The 18,622-nt window shown below is 39.4% G+C and overlaps 1 protein-coding gene across 7 annotated transcripts in view; it reads left to right on the top strand.

Annotated features, from left to right (window-relative positions):
- SPOP (speckle type BTB/POZ protein) overlaps positions 1-18,622 on the top strand; it is a 29,147-nt gene that overhangs the window by 4,834 nt on the left and 5,691 nt on the right. For all 7 annotated transcript variants that reach the window (XM_075171442.1, XM_075171441.1, XM_075171446.1 and 4 more), the window contains 7 exons: positions 10,929-11,071; positions 11,439-11,560; positions 13,207-13,358; positions 13,464-13,591; positions 17,188-17,365; positions 17,948-18,003; positions 18,446-18,568. In XM_075171442.1, the coding sequence (XP_075027543.1) occupies positions 10,994-11,071; positions 11,439-11,560; positions 13,207-13,358; positions 13,464-13,591; positions 17,188-17,365; positions 17,948-18,003; positions 18,446-18,568 (837 nt within the window). In that variant the 5' untranslated portion in view covers positions 10,929-10,993. The remainder of the gene's footprint in view (positions 1-10,928; positions 11,072-11,438; positions 11,561-13,206; positions 13,359-13,463; positions 13,592-17,187; positions 17,366-17,947; positions 18,004-18,445; positions 18,569-18,622) is intronic.

Below are 18,622 nucleotides of genomic sequence, written 5' to 3' on the forward strand. Positions count from 1 at the left end.
TTTTTAAGTGTTCTGCTCACATTCTTTGCTCATCGCTGCAGAAATTTGTTTTACAAATCATAAATCAGATCATAATTGTGTATGGCAACTTTTCTCTAATAGCAGTGGTTTGCTAGTGGGAGACTTCCCAAGATTATTAAGTTTTATTTCTTCAGCTTAGATTTTAAAGCTAGTGAGGCCTCGCTTATCTTCTCTTAAAAATAAATCCTTTTTAGTTTTTACTTTTTTATTTAAAATAGTGTCTGAAAAAAGCTCAGATGACAGCCCTGGTTTGAGAGACATGCTTATAGCAGTGAGACTGGAGAGCAGGTGGAGACAAACACACTAAGTCGTCTGGAGCTGCTGTATAGCAATGCAGAGAAGCTGCCTGGCTGCCTCCCAAGTGTTGCTGCATAAAGAGGCTAGAACAGACGCTGACTACATTGATGGAGAAGTTTTCCGTTAACATGACTAGAATCGTGCCTACAAATTAACTATGTTGACTGTTAAAGAATGTTGTCATATCCCACCCACCCCCCCCAAGAATCCATTATCTTATGGTGAAGACATCATACAATACCTTTCTCGGATGCATAGAAGGCAGGCTATTGTAGGCTGGGTATCCTGACCTTATAGATCTGTCTTTGTAATTTCAAAACCATATTAAATGACACCACCATATTGGTGCCTTCATTTCCTCAGCTGCTTTTTTGTAGAAGTGTGCAACCTCAATAAGTTGTGCTTCAAAACTACATGTATCAGTTTGATTAGTTTCGTAGAAGCACTTGTGGGCGGTAAGTGAAATTTGGAGAACAGTATTTCACTACTGCATTTGGGAGACAGACCGTTTTCTTAAGATTTCCCGTTAGCTTGTGATTTTGTTCCCGGAGAGAACAACAGTGTGTTGGTGTGCATGTTTGAGGCCAGGAGTTTTGAAAATTGCCGTCACGTGTCGTGTTCTGCCTTACAGGCCTCTGCTTTCTAGCAAGTAAGATTACAGTAAAATGACTATTGTTTAAATTTTATATACTATAATTTTAATCAGGGAGCACAAGCACAAGCATTACAGTAGATTATATTCATCTGTATCCTGGAAACGTTCTGCAACATCCTTGCTTTAGATCGGTGCCAACCTTACCAAACCTACAAGTATGATAAAAGTCCTAGTGTTACTCAGTAGTAAAGATTTATAACTTGTGTGATTTGAAGTTTGTTCTTGGCTAGCAGATAATTGATATTTCGCTTTAGATAATATTGCTCAGTAGCTTACTGAGTTTTACTATTGATGGGGAAAATAGTAGGAAGACTTTTTAAAGTGTTTTTATAAGAACAGAAGGAGTAACAGGAAGAAAACAAAAGCAACAAGAACTGGTTTCTTCTTTGAGGCTGGACACGGTTTATGGATGTGCTTGTTGGTATAAAAAGGGAAATAAATTTACATATCTCCTGGGAATTTATTTTCATGTACTTTTACATATCCCTCTGTTTTTTAAAGATTCAATAAATGGCTTATGCCAACAACAGCGTAGAATGTATAATTAAAATTAAAAGTCAGCCAATTGGCTTCCTGCGTCCAAGATACTTCCTTTGGGATTTTTTCCACTTTTAACACAAGTTACAACATTAATGCCGAAAGCAGTGAAAAGAATGCACCTTGCTGCCCTGCTTCCGAAGTGTCGCTAATATAAACAGACATATAAAAATGCCTCTGGCCCAGTCTTTTTTCCTATTGACTAAAAACATATGAAATATAGAACATCTAAGCTACCAAAATTTTTCTTTGCTCTTTGTCTTATTAATTCGATAATCTTGGTCTTGAATGGTTAGGATATTCAAATATGGGTGTAGGTGAATGCCATAATTGTGTTATTTTCAGAGTGTGATTTATGGTAAGATGTGATTTTTTTTTTTTATGTTAATGTGAGTAAGATTATTAAAATTATGCTAGCAAAACCATCACACCTTATTGAAGTCAGTGTGATATATTTTATGGAAAACACGGCTGCTGATTTTTGAGGAAAATATAGATGGTTTGGAAATGGAAGTTGGTTGGAATTTGATTCCCATCTCCTTGCTCTCCTTATTCCTTCTCATGTTGATGCCTGATAAGATCAGAGAAAAGACTAAACAAATTAACTTTGAAAATTAAGGACTCTTCCTGCCTATAAAACCAGAAGTGTTGGAGAAGTATTACCTGGAAGGATAGGCTGCAAACAGCAGTCTTTTCGAGTGCTTGTAATTGCTATTTATTATCTGTTAGAAGTAAGTCCTGGAGTGAGCTTTCTGTTGGAATGAAGCAAGTGGTTGATTTCTTTTCATGCTTTTCCAGAAACCCGGGTTTGCATGCTGATTGTAGGAGTGCTTTTATTTTGCAATCATACGATCTTTACATTTAGCAGGTTAAAATAATTCTCATAGCCATTTTGAAGTCATGCTGCAATTGCAAATAGGTGAAAGAATCCAGTAGTTTGATGTCTAGTTTTAGCCACGCATTGTAATCTCTAAATTGATTATTTGAAAGCTTAATTTCCAGAATAATAATGGCAGAAACTGTATTTCAGCTCAGGTTGATTTTGGTAAGCTCTTAGAAATAGTAACACAAGATGGCAACTGCAGAATGTTATGTGAGGACTACCAGATGTTTGTATTACTGGAAAGTTGATATAAATAAAAGGCTCCAGAGGGGATTATAGTCTTGGTGGTTTGCTAGAGGTCAGATCTGCAATCCCATTTGAGTGCTTTAGCAGTGTTTGGTACCAGGTCTCGGCACAGTAGATTGAAAAATTCAGTCCTGCTTAATTTTCAGTTTTTGCTTGTTCTCTGATGAGACATTTTACCACTTAAGCATTTTCTTCCAGTTATTTTCAACTCCCCAGGAATCTGTTGGGATTTTAGAAGTGTGAGGTACTTCTAGCGGTGTGTCGCTCTTGCGAGAGAAGAACAATCTACAGAGGGGAGAAAAACTCCTGCTGCTGCCAGCCTGCTTTCAGAGTGAGAGGCTTCTCTGGCATGTTGGGAAGTTTTCTGGGAAAGAGTAGTTTTCATGGCTTTATCTTTTAATTTGGAAGATGACTTACATGCTATGAAAGTGCAAATGTTTTACTTTAAAAAAAAATTGCTACAATGGCAACGGAGTTACCTGACAAGTGACAGGTAACAATTTACCCTACAAGTAGAAACTGAAGCTGTAAAACACTTTTTACGATTTGCCTGTGAGGGAGAATCTAAAATAAAAGAGTTCATGGGCAATAACAAAACTCTTCTTTTCAAAAATAAGATCAGGTTTCTTACCGAAGACAGAAGTCTGCTCAGGCTCATTGTTTCTGTAAGACCTAAGCTGGTGTGTTTGAATAACACTTTCCCTTGTGAGAGGAGGGAAATGAGCAGGAATGGATTGGCAGGAGGGAAGAGAAAAGAGGTGAAAAAGAGAATTTGGAGAAAAAGAAGTAAGAGATTTATTTCTTTTTAACATGGTTATGAGCTGAATAAACAAAATTATGAGGAAGATTAACTTTGAGAAAAAACAGTTTTGAAGATTCAAGCTTTAAGCATCTCAGGACGTACCTCAAGAGGATTGAAGATGGAAGTAGAAAGAGTTAAAGAAGAGGGAAACATCTGGTGAAAATAGGAGTGGTGACTTAAATGCAACAGTAACTCTAAAATAAAAAAAAAGTTTTGTTTGCTTTTAAGAATTTGATTACTTTTTATATTTACTGGTGTGGATATAATTCTAATATACTTTGGGTAATTTATAGTTAGGGTTGGATGTGATTAAAGGGGGTACAGTTTTCTGCATCTGTTCAAACGCCGGCATGAAGCAGTCTTAGAAGAATATCAAAAATACAACTTGACTTAATGACTGAAGAGCTGAAATTTTCAGTGGAGGTTTTGTTTATAAAAGCAGAAGGTTATTTAGAGAACTCTTGGCTGCTTCTTACCACCAACTTCCTCTCTCTTTCCTTGGTTTAGTTTTAGCTGTTTGCTCTTTTATCTGGTGATATTTGGGGAGGAGAGGGAAGGGATGGTAGATGGTCTACAGCTAAAGAATGATGGTGTTTCTTTTCTTACAAAATACATATAAAACATGTAATTCTCCTTACAGTGCTGATGTTTCACTGACGGTTGTCCCATGCCTTAATAGTTTCCTACAAATTAGGATTGTTGTAGGTGATCAAGCCTTCTCTTTTTTTTTTTTCCCCCCCTGTGTTTTATAACTGGAGAATTGGCTTAAGGGAAAAAAATTAAAAACATTCCAAGAATCGAAAAGAAACCCTTAGTTTTGGAATATTTCTCAAAGTGGAATTTTAGTTACTGAATTCTAGTGGGCTGCCAATATTCAGTGCGTTTTGAGATAACTCTATTTCTCTGTCTTATTAACTGTGTTGAAAATTATTTTTCTAGGTAACTCCTCTTTACTTTTCCATGATCTGTCATCTCCAAAAAAAAAAAGTAATTCTGGATGGTCCGACTTGATAATGAGTTTTCTGAAATAAACTGAATTAAGGTGTATGTGTCTGCCTTAATTAAAATCTTCCTTCTGTGCAGTGTCGAGAGGGCCCTGTTGTGACCTCAGGAATTTGGCCTTCTCTAATGTATTTGGCAACTTTGGAGTATTTTAATAAAAAGAAGGTACCCATCCAAGTTCCTGAATGCTACTGATGGTATAATGGGGACAACTTACAAACTGAATTAGGACTGATACATAGTGCTGTGGAATCAAGAGAAAAGCACGGGCGCTCTCAACTGTTGAGAGTGATCATTTGCATTGTATTTTAAGGAAACCAGGTTACCTCTGTTGTTTCTGTCTCCCAAATGAGAAGTTGTAGGTCCTTTAGCCTGGTATGCATCTTTAACTGGATGCCAGTTCTTTCCTTTTATCTCTCTGCTATGATTGTGTTGATTTTCCAGTCTGTTCTCTTATGACTGAAGATTATAAATGAAACTCCATGTGTCATTTTGAGCTCAGCAGTTTTTGTGGCACTCAACAGATACAGGTTAAGTAAGATCTTTTTTTTGGATTTAAGAGCACAGAAGGTAGAGGAAGGTGTAATGCATACAATCTTGACTTTTAGAAAGTGTTCAAGATTAATTCACCAACCTTTTTTTTTGGCATAAATTATTCTTCCCTCTAATTCAGGTATGGTTAAGTCTGTATATATCCCATTCCTGTTAGTCCTTTATAGTTTGTTTTTTGTGGGCGGTGATTGGCTTCTTGTTGTAGAACTATTCACATTTTTTTTGTTCCAGAAAGATAAGCCTCTCGCTTGTGTAAACCAGGCTTCCTTTTAAGACGTAGCTTTTTGGTATGGCTCACTTTGATCTTTCATAAGTGTTGATTTCTAATCTGAAGTCTATTTTTATTGGTACAGGTTGTTTGCTACCTTGGTGCAGTCTTTTCTACACCACCATGTTAATAATTAGGCAACTTTGTGTAACCTCTGTAATTCATTGTGCCTGACTTTCAACCTGCATTTGTGGCTAGACGAGATTTCCTGCCACACAGGAGACGTTGCAGTCAGTATCCCTTGGCAGTCGTTAGCACGGGCTATGCGAATGCTTTGCCCATCGTTGCTTTCTTCAGTGGTACGCCAAGTAGGAAGAGTGGTATGACGCCCTGTTTAGTGTATACATTAAAATCTGAAAACTTACTAATTTTATTCATCCACTAGTTAGATAGCATCCCACTTTGCTCTTTCAGTTAACTTGCCCTTTTTTTTCTCCTTTTTTCTTTATGGCAGCGAATTCGGACCTTCCATTGTCCTTTCCAAGGCTTTGAAGAATGCAGGAAGATAATGGTCTTTTCCTGTGCTTCCATATCTCATCCCCTTTTTTTATTGCTCCAATTATCTTTGTCCTGCTCCTTTTCTCTGTGCTTTGTGCTGTTCTTGGATAGTCTTTGATACGTTGCTGGTCCAAGAAGCGACCACCCCAGTTTTTGAAACACTTAATTAAAAATATACTTCTTTTACAGACTTCTGTAAGTTATCTTTTGCTGGATAAAACTTACTGAAAATGAATATACTTGGAAATTTCTGGAGAAAACTACTGGTTTCCTAAAAGGTAATTGGTTTATCTGGAGAAGAAGTAGAAATTGGCAGGCTGTTCAGCAAAAGTCTAGTAATTTTGAGGCCTTTTCTAGAATTATTTGTTGAGTTGAGATTCCCCACCTCTTTCAGGTCAAGTCTCTGATGCTCACAGAATAGTTTTGACTGTTGAGTCCTACAGTAGGTGAAGTTTTGAGCAAAGATGCCTCGGTACAGCTCCTAAGTCAGGAGGTAATTAGTAGGACAGGGTGGCAAGGGAACATTTCCTTCAAAAAGGTCTGATCAGGCTCTGGTTCTTAGATAAAATGTCTTCATCTGGAAGTGGTTGTGAATGAGGTGAGAATTATTCTTTTCCTTAACTGTAACCTTAACTATGTCCAGAGACAGGTGCTGTTTGTTATTTATATCCAAGGAAGTAAGAGACTTGCAGACTGTACATGGGCTCACAGGGGTCCGTAACATAATATTTTGTATTTTGTTTCCTGTGGCTTGATACTTACCCCTGTACCTTCAAGTTTGTCCCTGCCTTTCCTGGCCAGAAAGAATTTTGATACCTAAACTATTTACAAAATGTTTTCCTAAAACCTCTGCCTGCAGCGCTTTTTAATTCACTCCTAGTTCAGAGGTGCCAGCATCGTTAGTGAAGAAGTGTGAACTGGCGAAGTATTAAGTGTTCATGAGCAAATAAACACCGGGAGTGCCCTGCTGATTTCAGAAACTTAACTTTACCTTAAGTCAGCTGTGGTTCCTTTTAAAATGCATTTAATATTGGTCCATGCCAGAAGAGTGATTCAGCATTTGAAGGTGGAAGAACACATGGCAGTTTCTACGGCACACTTCTAAGGATATTTTTCAGTGACGTTTTATGTGCTTCCCCTGTTCGTGTGCTTGCTAAGCAGGGCAAGTGGCAAGTTTTTCCTTACTGGTAATTTTTGCAAAAGGCAATGATGGATATTACCTCTTTATTTCCATTATGACTTGCTGCAGCAGTAAAAGGACCAGTGATGTCATTTGATGACAAGTATTTGATGTTTGATTGCCGTATTGAGGTAGGGGTATGTTGGAGTTTAACGTGTTTTTTTTTAACAGTATTTAACTGCCTCGCAAAGCATCTGTAGAAAGCTTTGACATACTAGACTGAAAATATTTTCCAAATACTAGAAAATCTTTAAAATCTAGAACCTTAGTCCCCTTCGGGCCATTTTAAAAGCATAACGAATGACGCGCTGGCATGCAGCAATTCTATTAGCATGTTGTCATAACTTTTATTACCACCTGCCTATCCAAGCCATCTGGGAGGAAAGGATATAAGATACAGAAGTGACAGTTACTCAGAGGAAATTAAATAGTCCTGTGTATCTGAAGCTCATACATTGTCTTGTCTTTATACCACAGAAGCTTTCTAAAACTTCTTTGCATATGTAAAATGGAGGTAGTATTTAGGTACATGTTAAAATCCTGTTGAAATAGAGAAAGTAGTTGTTAAAGTTTTGATTTTTGCATTACACGAATATCTATTTCCTTCCCCAGTTATATGGTTGATGGCTTCAGTCTTCTGGAGTTTGCTCCTTGGAGACCAGCGAAAGGTACAGGAATTTAGGATTAACTTCTGCCCTCCATCCAGGAAACCCTTCAACTTCTCAGTGTGTTCCAGCAGGCTTGATGAATGTGCCATTGTAACATAAAAAGTTGTTGTTGTCTCCTCTTTTCCTCCTCATTAATCCCTTATTTTCATGCCATAAAGGGAGGTGTTACCACTAAATTTACCAATTTGTCTTCAAGAAGGACCCGCTGGAGTCTTTTAACTGTGTAATTACCTTTCGTGTTAAACCACTTCTCTAATGTGTGTGTAGAGATACTTAATTGCTTCAGTTTACCTGGAAGTAGAAGTGGTCTTATAAAAAACTGCTTATTGCTGATAAATACCTTACGTGGAAATTGGTTCCAAAACAGAACTGTTTTGGATCTGTTCCTTGTAATTATTCTAAGCCAGGCAAGGAGAACAGCATTGTGGCCTCACAGAGCCACCGGGAAGATGCTGATGGACACTGCTGCTGGCTCTCTGGCCGTTCTTCACATGGAGCTTTAGGGTGTCTCGCAGTGATGGGCTGTGCCCAAAATCCCTCTTAGGAGGAAGGCCGAGTACGTTGAGGTTTAATTCACACCTCGGTTTTGGCCAGGTATGTGGGGAGATGTATGGAGGGCCATAATGTCACTGTTTCAGAGAATTGAAAAGTTACTTTAAGCTAAGTTGTTTTTACGTCTTTCCTTCATCCCTCTAACGCTTCTTAAATAAAATTTGCATTATTTCTCACTCTGCATAAGGAAGTATTTTGAGAGACCTGAATACTTCCATGTTGCAAGTAGTTTGAGTAAAAAGATATTAGTTAAAAACTAAAATCACTGACACGAACTACAATTTTAACAAAAAAAAAAATCTAATGTCCCATCCGACTCTTGTATTTTATTTATGCGTTGTGCCTTCTTCTGGTCAAACCTTTCCGTTAGGCTTAGCATCTTGTTGCTCAGTGTGCAGACAGGTTGCCGTCAGCGAGGAGGTGAGCTTAAGAAACTTCATCCTTTCCCTGGCTGCTTATTATCCTCTCAGGAGTTTGTGTCCTGTCGTTTGTGCCCGTGCTGTAAAACAGATCGCTAGAATAATGTAGATTAAAAATAGCTGTGAACAGAACAATGTAACAGCTTGGGTGGAGTTGAGCGGTGCTTCTGTGAACCCCGAGGGGAAGGGAAAAGCTTGGGTCTCTCCTGCCCATGGACTGAAACCAGCAAAAAGGCATCCCTTCCCCAGCCGTGGTGAGGAGGAGGTGTTTCTTGCTGCTTGTGCTGGAATTTCAGGTTTTATGTGTCCCCCAAAGACTTGTGACTGGAGACAGTGAAGCGATGATGTCCTCGGAGGCAAGACTGAATGTTGCCCATGGAAGGGCAGTTAGCTAAGTATTCAAAACTAGTGTCTGCTCATTTTGGCTTAATTTGAATGACACAGAGGGCTTTAATTGAATTTCTTTGCAGGAATTGTGGTAATTTTAAGTTTAATGTAATAAAACCTGCAGCGACTACCTAAACTGCATATTGATGTCCCTTTTTAAAATGTTGATTTTTTTTCCCTCATTCCACATGCACAGCACAAACTGCAAATGCAAGAAGTTTGTAAAGCAGTTTGATCAGAGAGCACTCGGTTTTACATCAGTGCGAATTGTCTGCAGTTCAGGTCTTACGGAGTTAGTTGTTTGCCCTTGAGCTTTGCTCTGGGAAATAAATTTCCATCAAGTTAAAGTGTGCATCTCTGCAGGGTTAAATACTTATTTCTTAGCTTCTGATAGCCAGTATCTCTTTTTCAGTGTTTACGTGGGTTCACTTGTGCTTTTTTAAGGGAAATTAAACCTGAAAAAAACCCCATTCTTGTTTTACTAGTAGATAATGCCTGTGTACCGGTATTTCCAGGTACTTTGTGAAGGTGCATAGAACTCCAAACCCGAGTACACAGCCGTAAACTGGAGCGGAGGCTGATGCGAGCCTTGCTTGGGAGAGGTCTGGTCTGCAGCTGGAGCCTGCACTCAAATCCAGGCCTGCCCTGCAACTCCAAACCATGTCGATAGCAGTTTGGGGGGAATTATGTGCATATATATTTATGTTCTTATTGTGAATATTCTCCTGTTGTTCTGAGGTGTGGGATTTTTAGGTATATATTCTCTATGCTTTCCACCATTTTCCTTTCAACAGCTAATGACTCGGCCTTCCTCAAGACCGTGAGCCTGTGCTTTACCTTTCTCCCCCAACAAACCTCAATATCAGCATTTGTATTTAAAGCAATTCGTATCGCAAGATAACAACTTCGTGTCTTTTACTCACCCTTTTTTTATCCTTTTGAGGACAAAACTAACAGCAATGGAGTTCTTGTGGTTCACTGGCTGTCTTGTGCGGTAAGAGGAAGGCAGATAAATACCACCTGCGAAACAGAAAGTGTTTAGCAGAAGGCTAAACTGTAAGGCATGTGATGCTTTTTTATCTGCCAAAGTTATGAATCCTAGTTTCCGAGCTCATCTTTGAAGACATTTTGTGTATCTGCCTTAGGGATCAGGACTCAGAAGTCAGAGATGGGTTGTTTATTCTATTTTGTTTTAAAACCTCCCTTCTGGTAACTAGATGCCTGTTTTATCAGTTGTGCCTGTGTATTCATTCAGGTGTGTTGCAGTGGTTTTAACCCCGTATGTTCTCTGCAGATGACAATTTGACTTGGCCCTTAGAAGTGGGGAACTTCACTAGCATATAAAGGCAATGAGAATTTCCCTCTGGCCAAAGGGATTCAGTTTGAAGTGGAGAAATCATTACCAACACCTTTCCTAATAGTAAGGCTTCAGGAGGAGTTTTAAGCTATAGGAAATTATTCTGTTGATGTTACCGGAGTCACTCTGAACCTAGGGTTTTGTTTTGCTGTTGAGTTTGAGTTGCATGTTGCTACCTGTAGCTTTTTCAGATTGAGAACTTCATTTATCAAATCTGATCCCTCATCGTCTGAGATTCTCAAAATGAAAATAGGGAGTAAGTAGTGAGTTGAAATGGTGGCCTCAAGGTAAAGTAGTAAATCCCAAGTCAAGTGGGGAGTCTCCTATTTGAGTCTTGGACTCCTTAAAGAAAATTACATGATAGGCTTATTCCTATAAGGAGCTGCATATTGAAAGAATGAATGGAGGTGGTATATCCCTTCTTCAGAAAACATATGGTAACACTTGAAAATGTTTAAATGTAACACCATACTTTGAAGGTGCTAGAGGGGGAGGGAAAAAACATGATGGCTTTAACTTCTGTCCCATGAGATTTAACAGCACTCCTGAGGCTTTTTTTCTTTGTTCTTAGTTTTGTTTTTTTCTCTTTTTTGGGGACTGACAGGGTGAAGATCAATTATAAATTTCTTCTGCTGAGTTGTGAAATTCTGTTTAATCTTCAAACTGGCGATGTCAAGGGTGCCGAGTCCTCCTCCTCCGGCAGAAATGTCGAGTGGACCCGTAGCAGAGAGCTGGTGCTACACTCAGGTAAGTCCACACTGTGCTGAGATATTCTTGACGTAACGCGGTTAGAACCTGTGGTAAGAAATTTATTCAAAACAAGTTTAGAGTCTGGATTTTCAGACGATGTCATGCTTGCTAACAACAAGCATTCACCAAGGCAACAGCAGAATGTTGCCCTCTGCCCTTGGTGGAACTTTGGAGGAGGCAGTTGGAGAAGTTGGAGTGGTCCAGCTGCCACTGCCAGCCATTTCCAGGCTCTGTTGTCGTTGTGTTTGGGGGTTATTTGTTACACAAGTGACGCGGTAAAACTTCCAGGTTTTCAGTTTTTGCCTTTAAGATGGCTAGGATGAATGGGCATGACCCTAAACCGCCTATTATCCTCTGTTTTAAGATCAAGGTGGTGAAGTTTTCCTACATGTGGACCATAAACAACTTTAGCTTCTGCCGAGAAGAAATGGGTGAGGTCATCAAAAGCTCAACCTTTTCATCTGGAGCCAATGATAAACTCAAATGGTAAGAAATAGAGCAGAGAGGTTCACCTTGTTTGTACAACTGTGTGAAAGAATTTGGACTTCCATAACAGAGGAAATATATAAAAGAAGTACTTGTACTGCACACGGGTTCTTGCTTCCTTGGATGTACAACATGTGCACAGGGAGAAAGTACTGTTGCTTCAGCATAGTGTTTGGACACACAAAACAAATGTGAGGATCGAGCTGTTTGCAGTGTTTCTCTGGTAATGGAAAACGTCAGAAGTAATAGAAGCCATAACTGGAAAGGAGACTACATCCTGCCTTGAAGCAGGCACGTGCCGTGGAGGATTATTAATGTCTTAAGTTGGGTTTTTTTTGACTGATGTTTATCTTAACAAGTTCTTATAAGCCAATGAGAGTCCACAGCCAGCGTATTCAAACTCTATTTCAGCCTCCCAGTTTCAGTCCCTAATACTCCACATTGTTAAAAAGATAAGTTTTGCCTGCACTCTAAATCCTGCAATTTAAGACTATTGCTGCTGCATTACCTTTCTCTTTATGGCAGCTTTTTGTGAATTCAGAGACTTAAGATTGTTACTTCGATCATCTCTGTGTTCTATAACTCCTTCTGCCCAGGAGTTTCTGCTTCTTAAAGATGACATTATTTTTACCCTTTTCCTTTCCTTTAAAATCTTTCTTATTTTCCCTGAGTTCTCAAGTAATTTCCAGTAAGTCAGGGTGGACTTTGGTCAGAATGTGTATCTACTACAAGTCGTGTCTGACCTAGTAGATCCATGGACACCTGGTTCCTTATTTTATCCCTTGTTGGTGATGTTAAGTGTTTTAGCATTTTTCTTTAAACCTCCTTAGTATAGATTGCAGCAAATTACCACTAAATAATTTTGTGTGTGTTTGTGTGATACAGTTTGTGTTCCCTTCCTTTGGGTGGCAGACCTGTGCTTTCCTTGGACTGCTTTTTGTTATTAAATTACTTATCTTTATAACCTTTGCTAGTCAGATCTCACTCTAATGTCTAGATCTTTCTGATTTTTTTTTTTGTCCTTGTGTATTCGAGCTGTTAGTCATTTGGCCTAGTTTTTGCTTCTTGTTAGATTCTGTGGCAAGTTTCAGGTCATGGAAGTGCTTATGAGTTAGCCTCTTCCTGCACTTACTACCTTTTCTTCAACAGGAGTATTCTTCTCTTTTTGCCCTAGTATTATGTTCTTGAGAAACTACCAACCGTCCAGAAATCCATTTTCCCTTTCAGTTGCTTCCTGTGGAATTTTACCTACTATTTCTCTGGATTTGTTGAAGTTCCTTGAATCCATTGCCTCCTTTCTACTATTTCTTTCACTTTCCTTTTGTGAAAGTTGATATCCAGTGTGCTTTTCAGTAATTTAAACCATACCCCCCTCCTCTTTTCCCCCGTGTTTTTTTTTTTTTAACTGGTTTGCCCATAGTTACTGCCTGTATATTGTTATCTGTCTTGGAGGTGTAGCATGAGGCTGACTGTAACACACTGTTCCACTCTATTTGCCTGTCTGTTATTTTCTTGTGGTTCAGTGGCTGTTAAACAGAACTTGTTTGCTGTACATTGTGAAAATTCTACAATGCCCTTTCTTTGAAAGCTACAGTGACCTGCCAAAAACCGTTCCTGACATCTCATTCAGATGTCTGCTTCTACAGGTGTTTACGTGTGAACCCTAAAGGCTTGGATGAAGAAAGTAAAGATTATCTATCCCTCTATCTGTTGCTGGTGAGCTGTCCAAAAAGTGAAGTTCGAGCAAAGTTCAAATTCTCCATCCTGAATGCTAAAGGAGAAGAAACAAAGGCAATGGGTGTGTAAAAACTCTTTGTGTCTGATGGGGTCAGTTGTTTGTCTTTTGCTGTTTGATCAAGCAAGTCACTCAGCTGGTGTTTAAAGCACCATCTCTTTCTTTCAGAGAGCCAGCGAGCGTATCGATTTGTACAAGGCAAGGACTGGGGATTCAAAAAATTTATTAGAAGAGACTTTCTTTTGGATGAGGCCAATGGACTTCTTCCAGATGACAAACTCACTCTCTTCTGTGAGGTAAGTCTTCCTGTGCAGCCTGAAAGAATAGCAGTTCCATTAGCTTAAGGTAGATGTGACCTTATTTTTCATCATTGCTTTTAAGGAGTCAGAGGTATCAGGAGAAATACTGGGTGTTTATATGGCACTTAGATTTTATTTGTGCGTGCGTGTATGTGTGTGCGTGCGCCTGTGTGGCTGGTGGCTTTTTCTCTGTGTGATTCATCGCATTTCACTTCCATTTATTTTTTGTTACTTTGTTTCTGTCTTTCACCTGTGATGATGATAGGAATTAAGCATGTTTGATTATCATTTCACTTCTGGTTTAGTGTTATCATCCATCTGTTTGTACTCCTTAATTTGAAACTCACTTGGGATAATAACCAACACTAGCTCTGTAGTGGAAACTGGCCCGCCTATTACTTGCCTACTGAATAAAGAAGAGTTTGCTTTATTTTCCAAAGTGTGTCTATACAGCCAACAAAAAGAAAAAATTAAGAAAAATTTAAGAAAAAGGAATTTTATAGTGACCACAATTTTCTGTTCATTGTGTTTGTATTTTTCTACAACTGCTTACAAAATTATTATTTCACTAATACTAATTTCAGACAAAGATGCAGACAGTTATTTCTAAAACTAGATATTTAAGCTTAGAAACCTTAATTAGCAAATTTAAACTCTCTAATTTAGTGTCTTCAGAGCTTCTGCTGTCTTACTTCCATTATCTTTTTAACTGCAAAATACCTCCTGTAGCTGTGATTTTTTCCAGAGGACAGGTAGAACAAGTTGTTCTCTCTTTGGATCTCCTGCAGTGTTTTTTATGGGAGTCTTTTCTTTTGCTGTGTTTTCTTTCAGGAGAAATGCTTCAGTCAAAGTTGTTTGACCAGCTGGGTTTGAGGTTTTTGGGGGGGTTTTGGGTTTTTTTTTTTCAGTTTTGTTTGGCCATCATAAGCATGCACATATTTAAATTAACAAACATCTCCTAAAGGATTTGTATTCAATCAGTAACATAAATTATTTCTGTCGTGGAAGGAGCCCTTTCTTTAACATTTGTAGCAATACGGGAGGAAAAGAAGACAGTGTCTTGGATGACACCTCTGTAGGTCTGGCGATTATTCTTTCCTTCATGATAAAAGAGCCAGAAAACTTAGAATTGTGGAATGAAACTCAAAAATTAATGTCTGAGAGAGGAATTTGCGAGGTGCCATGTAGATAAACCTGAGATCCACCAGCAGTCTTGGCAACTAGTACTAATTCAAGTCACCCCACTCCTTTACTGAATTACTCCCTTCAAAAGCTTCAGCTCAGTGTTTTTGTTTGTTGTGGATGAAGAGAAAACTTGCTGCTGGCTTCACCTGGCCTTGATATCTTCTGGTTTTTCTTTCAGTTTGTTCTACAGTCTAGCATGTAAGAAATCTTAAGTTTAGTGATATGAGAGGGGAAGGTTTTGCTGTCTGGAAACAGTTTGGCGAGAACTTTCAACAGCTTGGGTTTGGTTTTTTTTCCCCTCTTCTTTTTTTTTACTTTTTCTTCCCTGAGCTTCTAAGTGTCTTAGCATGTAAACTGGTGTGCCATATACTCTTAATGCTCCCCTGCTGGCCACAGGTGCAGAGTGATGCTGCTCACATCTGTACTTTCAGCAAGCATGTTTTGTATGTAGAAACTCTCTAAGGAGTTAGCAATACTGCATGTTGAGATGCTTGTTATGTGGGGATATGTTCCAGTTTTCTGTAGATCAGAAGGTTGCCAAGTGCCTCTGCTGCACCTTCTCATTGCTTTATTAAAGTTAAAAGGAAAAAGCCTTTTGCGCTCTGCTCATGTCCGGTCCTGAACACAGATAATGTCTTGCTGAAAACGCTGTTAAGGCAGAGAACGATGTTCCTTATCAAGCATTTCAAATCTGACCTCATTTAGTTGTTGGTTTGAGGATTTTGCAACCTCTGTTTTGCAGGTGGGGTTGATTGTTCATATCCCAACTCCATTACTTTTTCCTGTTTAAATTATATTCCAACATCATACGTTCCGGTAAATCTCCAAAAAGAACGGTGTTCCCAAAGTTGTGGTAATAGCTCTCTTCTGACCTAGGTAGCATTGGTTCCCATGCTAAGATGTTGAAAATAGCTTAAGCAAAACCTTAGCTATTTTGACCCCTAAGGCTCGTCACCACTTGGAATCTACCAGTCTAATGTAAAAGCCATGTAATAGATTTTCATGCCAGTAACTGACTTTCTTTCATATATGAAGAGGATCTGTTTGTTGATTTGAGACACAGTTCACAAGACTTTTTTGGCTGGTCTGTAATCAGTATTGGACTCCAGCAAGGGATCTACATCTAGGAACTCCTTTTTAATTAATCTGATGAATTTTCATCCGTCCTTGAGTCCATGTTGCTGGCCTACATGTCACAGGGCAAAAAGGTGATGTAGCTGTCAAATTAACGATGAAGAACATTAGCTTCCTCACATTTGCTCTGGCTAATCATTAGTGCCCTTTGGCAAGCAGCATCTGATATTTGTTTGGCTTGGAGCGTTGTATAATTTATACAAGATGTGTCTGCCATCAGAAACCCACTGGAGGTTTCTCAAGTGTTGGGGTATGTGCTGTCAGCAGGTTTTTTCCTTAGAAGATGCTTCTGTCCTCTCTCTCACTTCATAATTTACTTCTCCTTTTACATAACTGTGAAGCTGCCTTTGCTGTCCGTTGTTCTTCTTTGGCCATTGGTTATTAATAGAACTGAAATTTAACTTGGACTTGACAGCAAATCCAGGAAATAGTCTCACATATGCTTTCCTGTCAATCAGCTTCTTCCTTTATTCTTTGTTATAGCGGGGTAGTATTAGTCACTCTGATGTTTTCTAATTGGAGTCTGCTGTAGAAGGCGTATGATTTACTGCATGTTTAACAATAATGGTTTGGTGCTGAATAGGCTCTTAATGGTTCCCTTTGTGTAGGTTATTCATCAGCCAGTATGGCTACGTATGGTCCCTGCCTAACCGTGTATGCTTTAGAGCAGGTGGTAAGGAATCTGTCTGCCTTCCCCAAATCTTCCTAATTACTTGACATAAAGCTGCTTTTTTAAACTTACTGTTTAGGGTTTTTTTAATTTTATTTTGTAGTGTGACGGAAGCGTTGAACTCTCTAAGAAATTTAGGACCAGAAGCAGCAAGACATTTGAGGGGTCAGACACTGCCCTTGCACATGGATGCAGTGCTTGGTTATAGCAGCTCTCTGTATACTTCGTTTTCATTTGTACTGCTGTCTGTATTGCATTATTGATTGGGGAGGGTTTCAGAGTGTTGATAGAAGGAAAAAACTAGGTCAGGTATGATGTCTGTAAAAGCAGAAGAATAAGGTGCCACTTCCTTAGGAAACAGTCTAATAAAGTTAATTAAATTGCATGGAAGTGCTGTTAATATGGGCTCGAGAAGAAAATCGGCTGGTGCGATTTAGGACTTGGCATGGACACTCTGGAGGAGCAGAGAACAGGGTTCTGCTTGAGAGGTGTGGGTTTTGCTTTGCATTTCCCTTCACCTGCCCTGGAAATAAAAAATTCCAGTAGGGAGATTAGTTTTGCAGTGTGGGGTTTTGAGTTTTGTTTGCTTTCTTTTCCCCTCCAGGTGAGTGTGGTACAGGACTCTGTCAATATCTCCGGCCAGAACACTATGAACATGGTGAAGGTACCAGAGTGCCGCTTGGCAGATGAGTTGGGAGGACTCTGGGAGAATTCGCGCTTCACGGACTGCTGTCTGTGTGTTGCAGGCCAGGAGTTCCAGGCTCACAAAGCCATACTAGCAGGTCGGTATTGAGTTGGATGGGCCTTAGTGGGATAGGAGACAACAACATGATGGCAAGTGGGTTTTTTTGAGTTACTTTGTCTTTAAAGGAGGCTTCTGCAGCGCTTTCAACTGCAGAGCTGTAGTAGAAGACTGTTTTGTGAACTGAGACAGGGAGAGGAAGTGTCCGCTCCATTTTTTATTGCCTACCTCCTGCCATGGCAAGGATGGTAGGAGGATTCTTCTGTGGCTGTAGTGTACTATAATGTATTCCTAAAGCATTTGTAATTCCACCGCATTTCCAGTGGAATACTTTCTTGTAAAGTCAAGAAACATACCTTACGACCCATGTACTCTTCAGCCTCAGTTGAAAGGACGTAAGAAATTCGCCCGTACCCAGTTTGAAGCTACGTTGGACACATTATATTATGTCACAACCTATACTTCTTTACCAGTTGTACCCGATTTGCCCTATCCGCTATAGGAGAATTCTTCCTGCATTAAGTGGCAGGACAGTTCTTCAGGTGTTGGCAGGCTACGCTTAACTCCTCATGAAGAGTGAAAGAGCATCTCTAACTATGTTCTATTTTCCCCACTGCCATAGCACGTTCCCCTGTTTTCAGCGCCATGTTTGAGCATGAGATGGAAGAGAGTAAAAAGGTAAGTTCCTGAAGGAAGGAGAACTTCTCCGCTAGGTGAATAGCTCTCTAGTCAACTCTTAGCATCACTGGTCAGATAACTTTCTTAGGTAGTGTTTGTGACTATTGTCACCTTTTAACTGTTTTTCTCACATTAGATGCAGGTCTCTGCTTCAGCTGTCCTGAAGGGAGGAAGAAAGGGATCAAGGAGGCAATTGTTACCTTTGTTACTCTTGGGGAAAGAGTCTGGGGTGGGATAGGGAGAAGTAGAGAATGTGAAATACAACTTAGAATTTCTCTTACTCCATCCACATCTTTTACTTTTTTTTTTTTTTTTCTTTTTTTGCAAGTAGTACACATTCTAAATAGTTTGTAGCAAATTTCTGAATACTGAAAGAGCTTGGGTAGAAGGAAGCCTTTCGCCTCTTGTCAGGATCTTAATAAGCTTCATTTTTCTGATACAGAATCGGGTTGAAATCAATGATGTGGAGCCTGAAGTTTTTAAGGAAATGATGTGCTTTATTTACACGGGGAAGGCACCAAATCTTGACAAAATGGCTGATGACTTGCTGGCAGCTGCTGACAAGGTACAGTGGGGAATTATGGGTGTTCAGAGAACCGGGAATGACACGCGCCTTGCT

Source organism: Calonectris borealis, chromosome 22 (genome assembly GCF_964195595.1).
Source record: "Calonectris borealis chromosome 22, bCalBor7.hap1.2, whole genome shotgun sequence".
In the NCBI taxonomy this organism is placed as follows: Eukaryota; Metazoa; Chordata; class Aves; order Procellariiformes; family Procellariidae; genus Calonectris; species Calonectris borealis.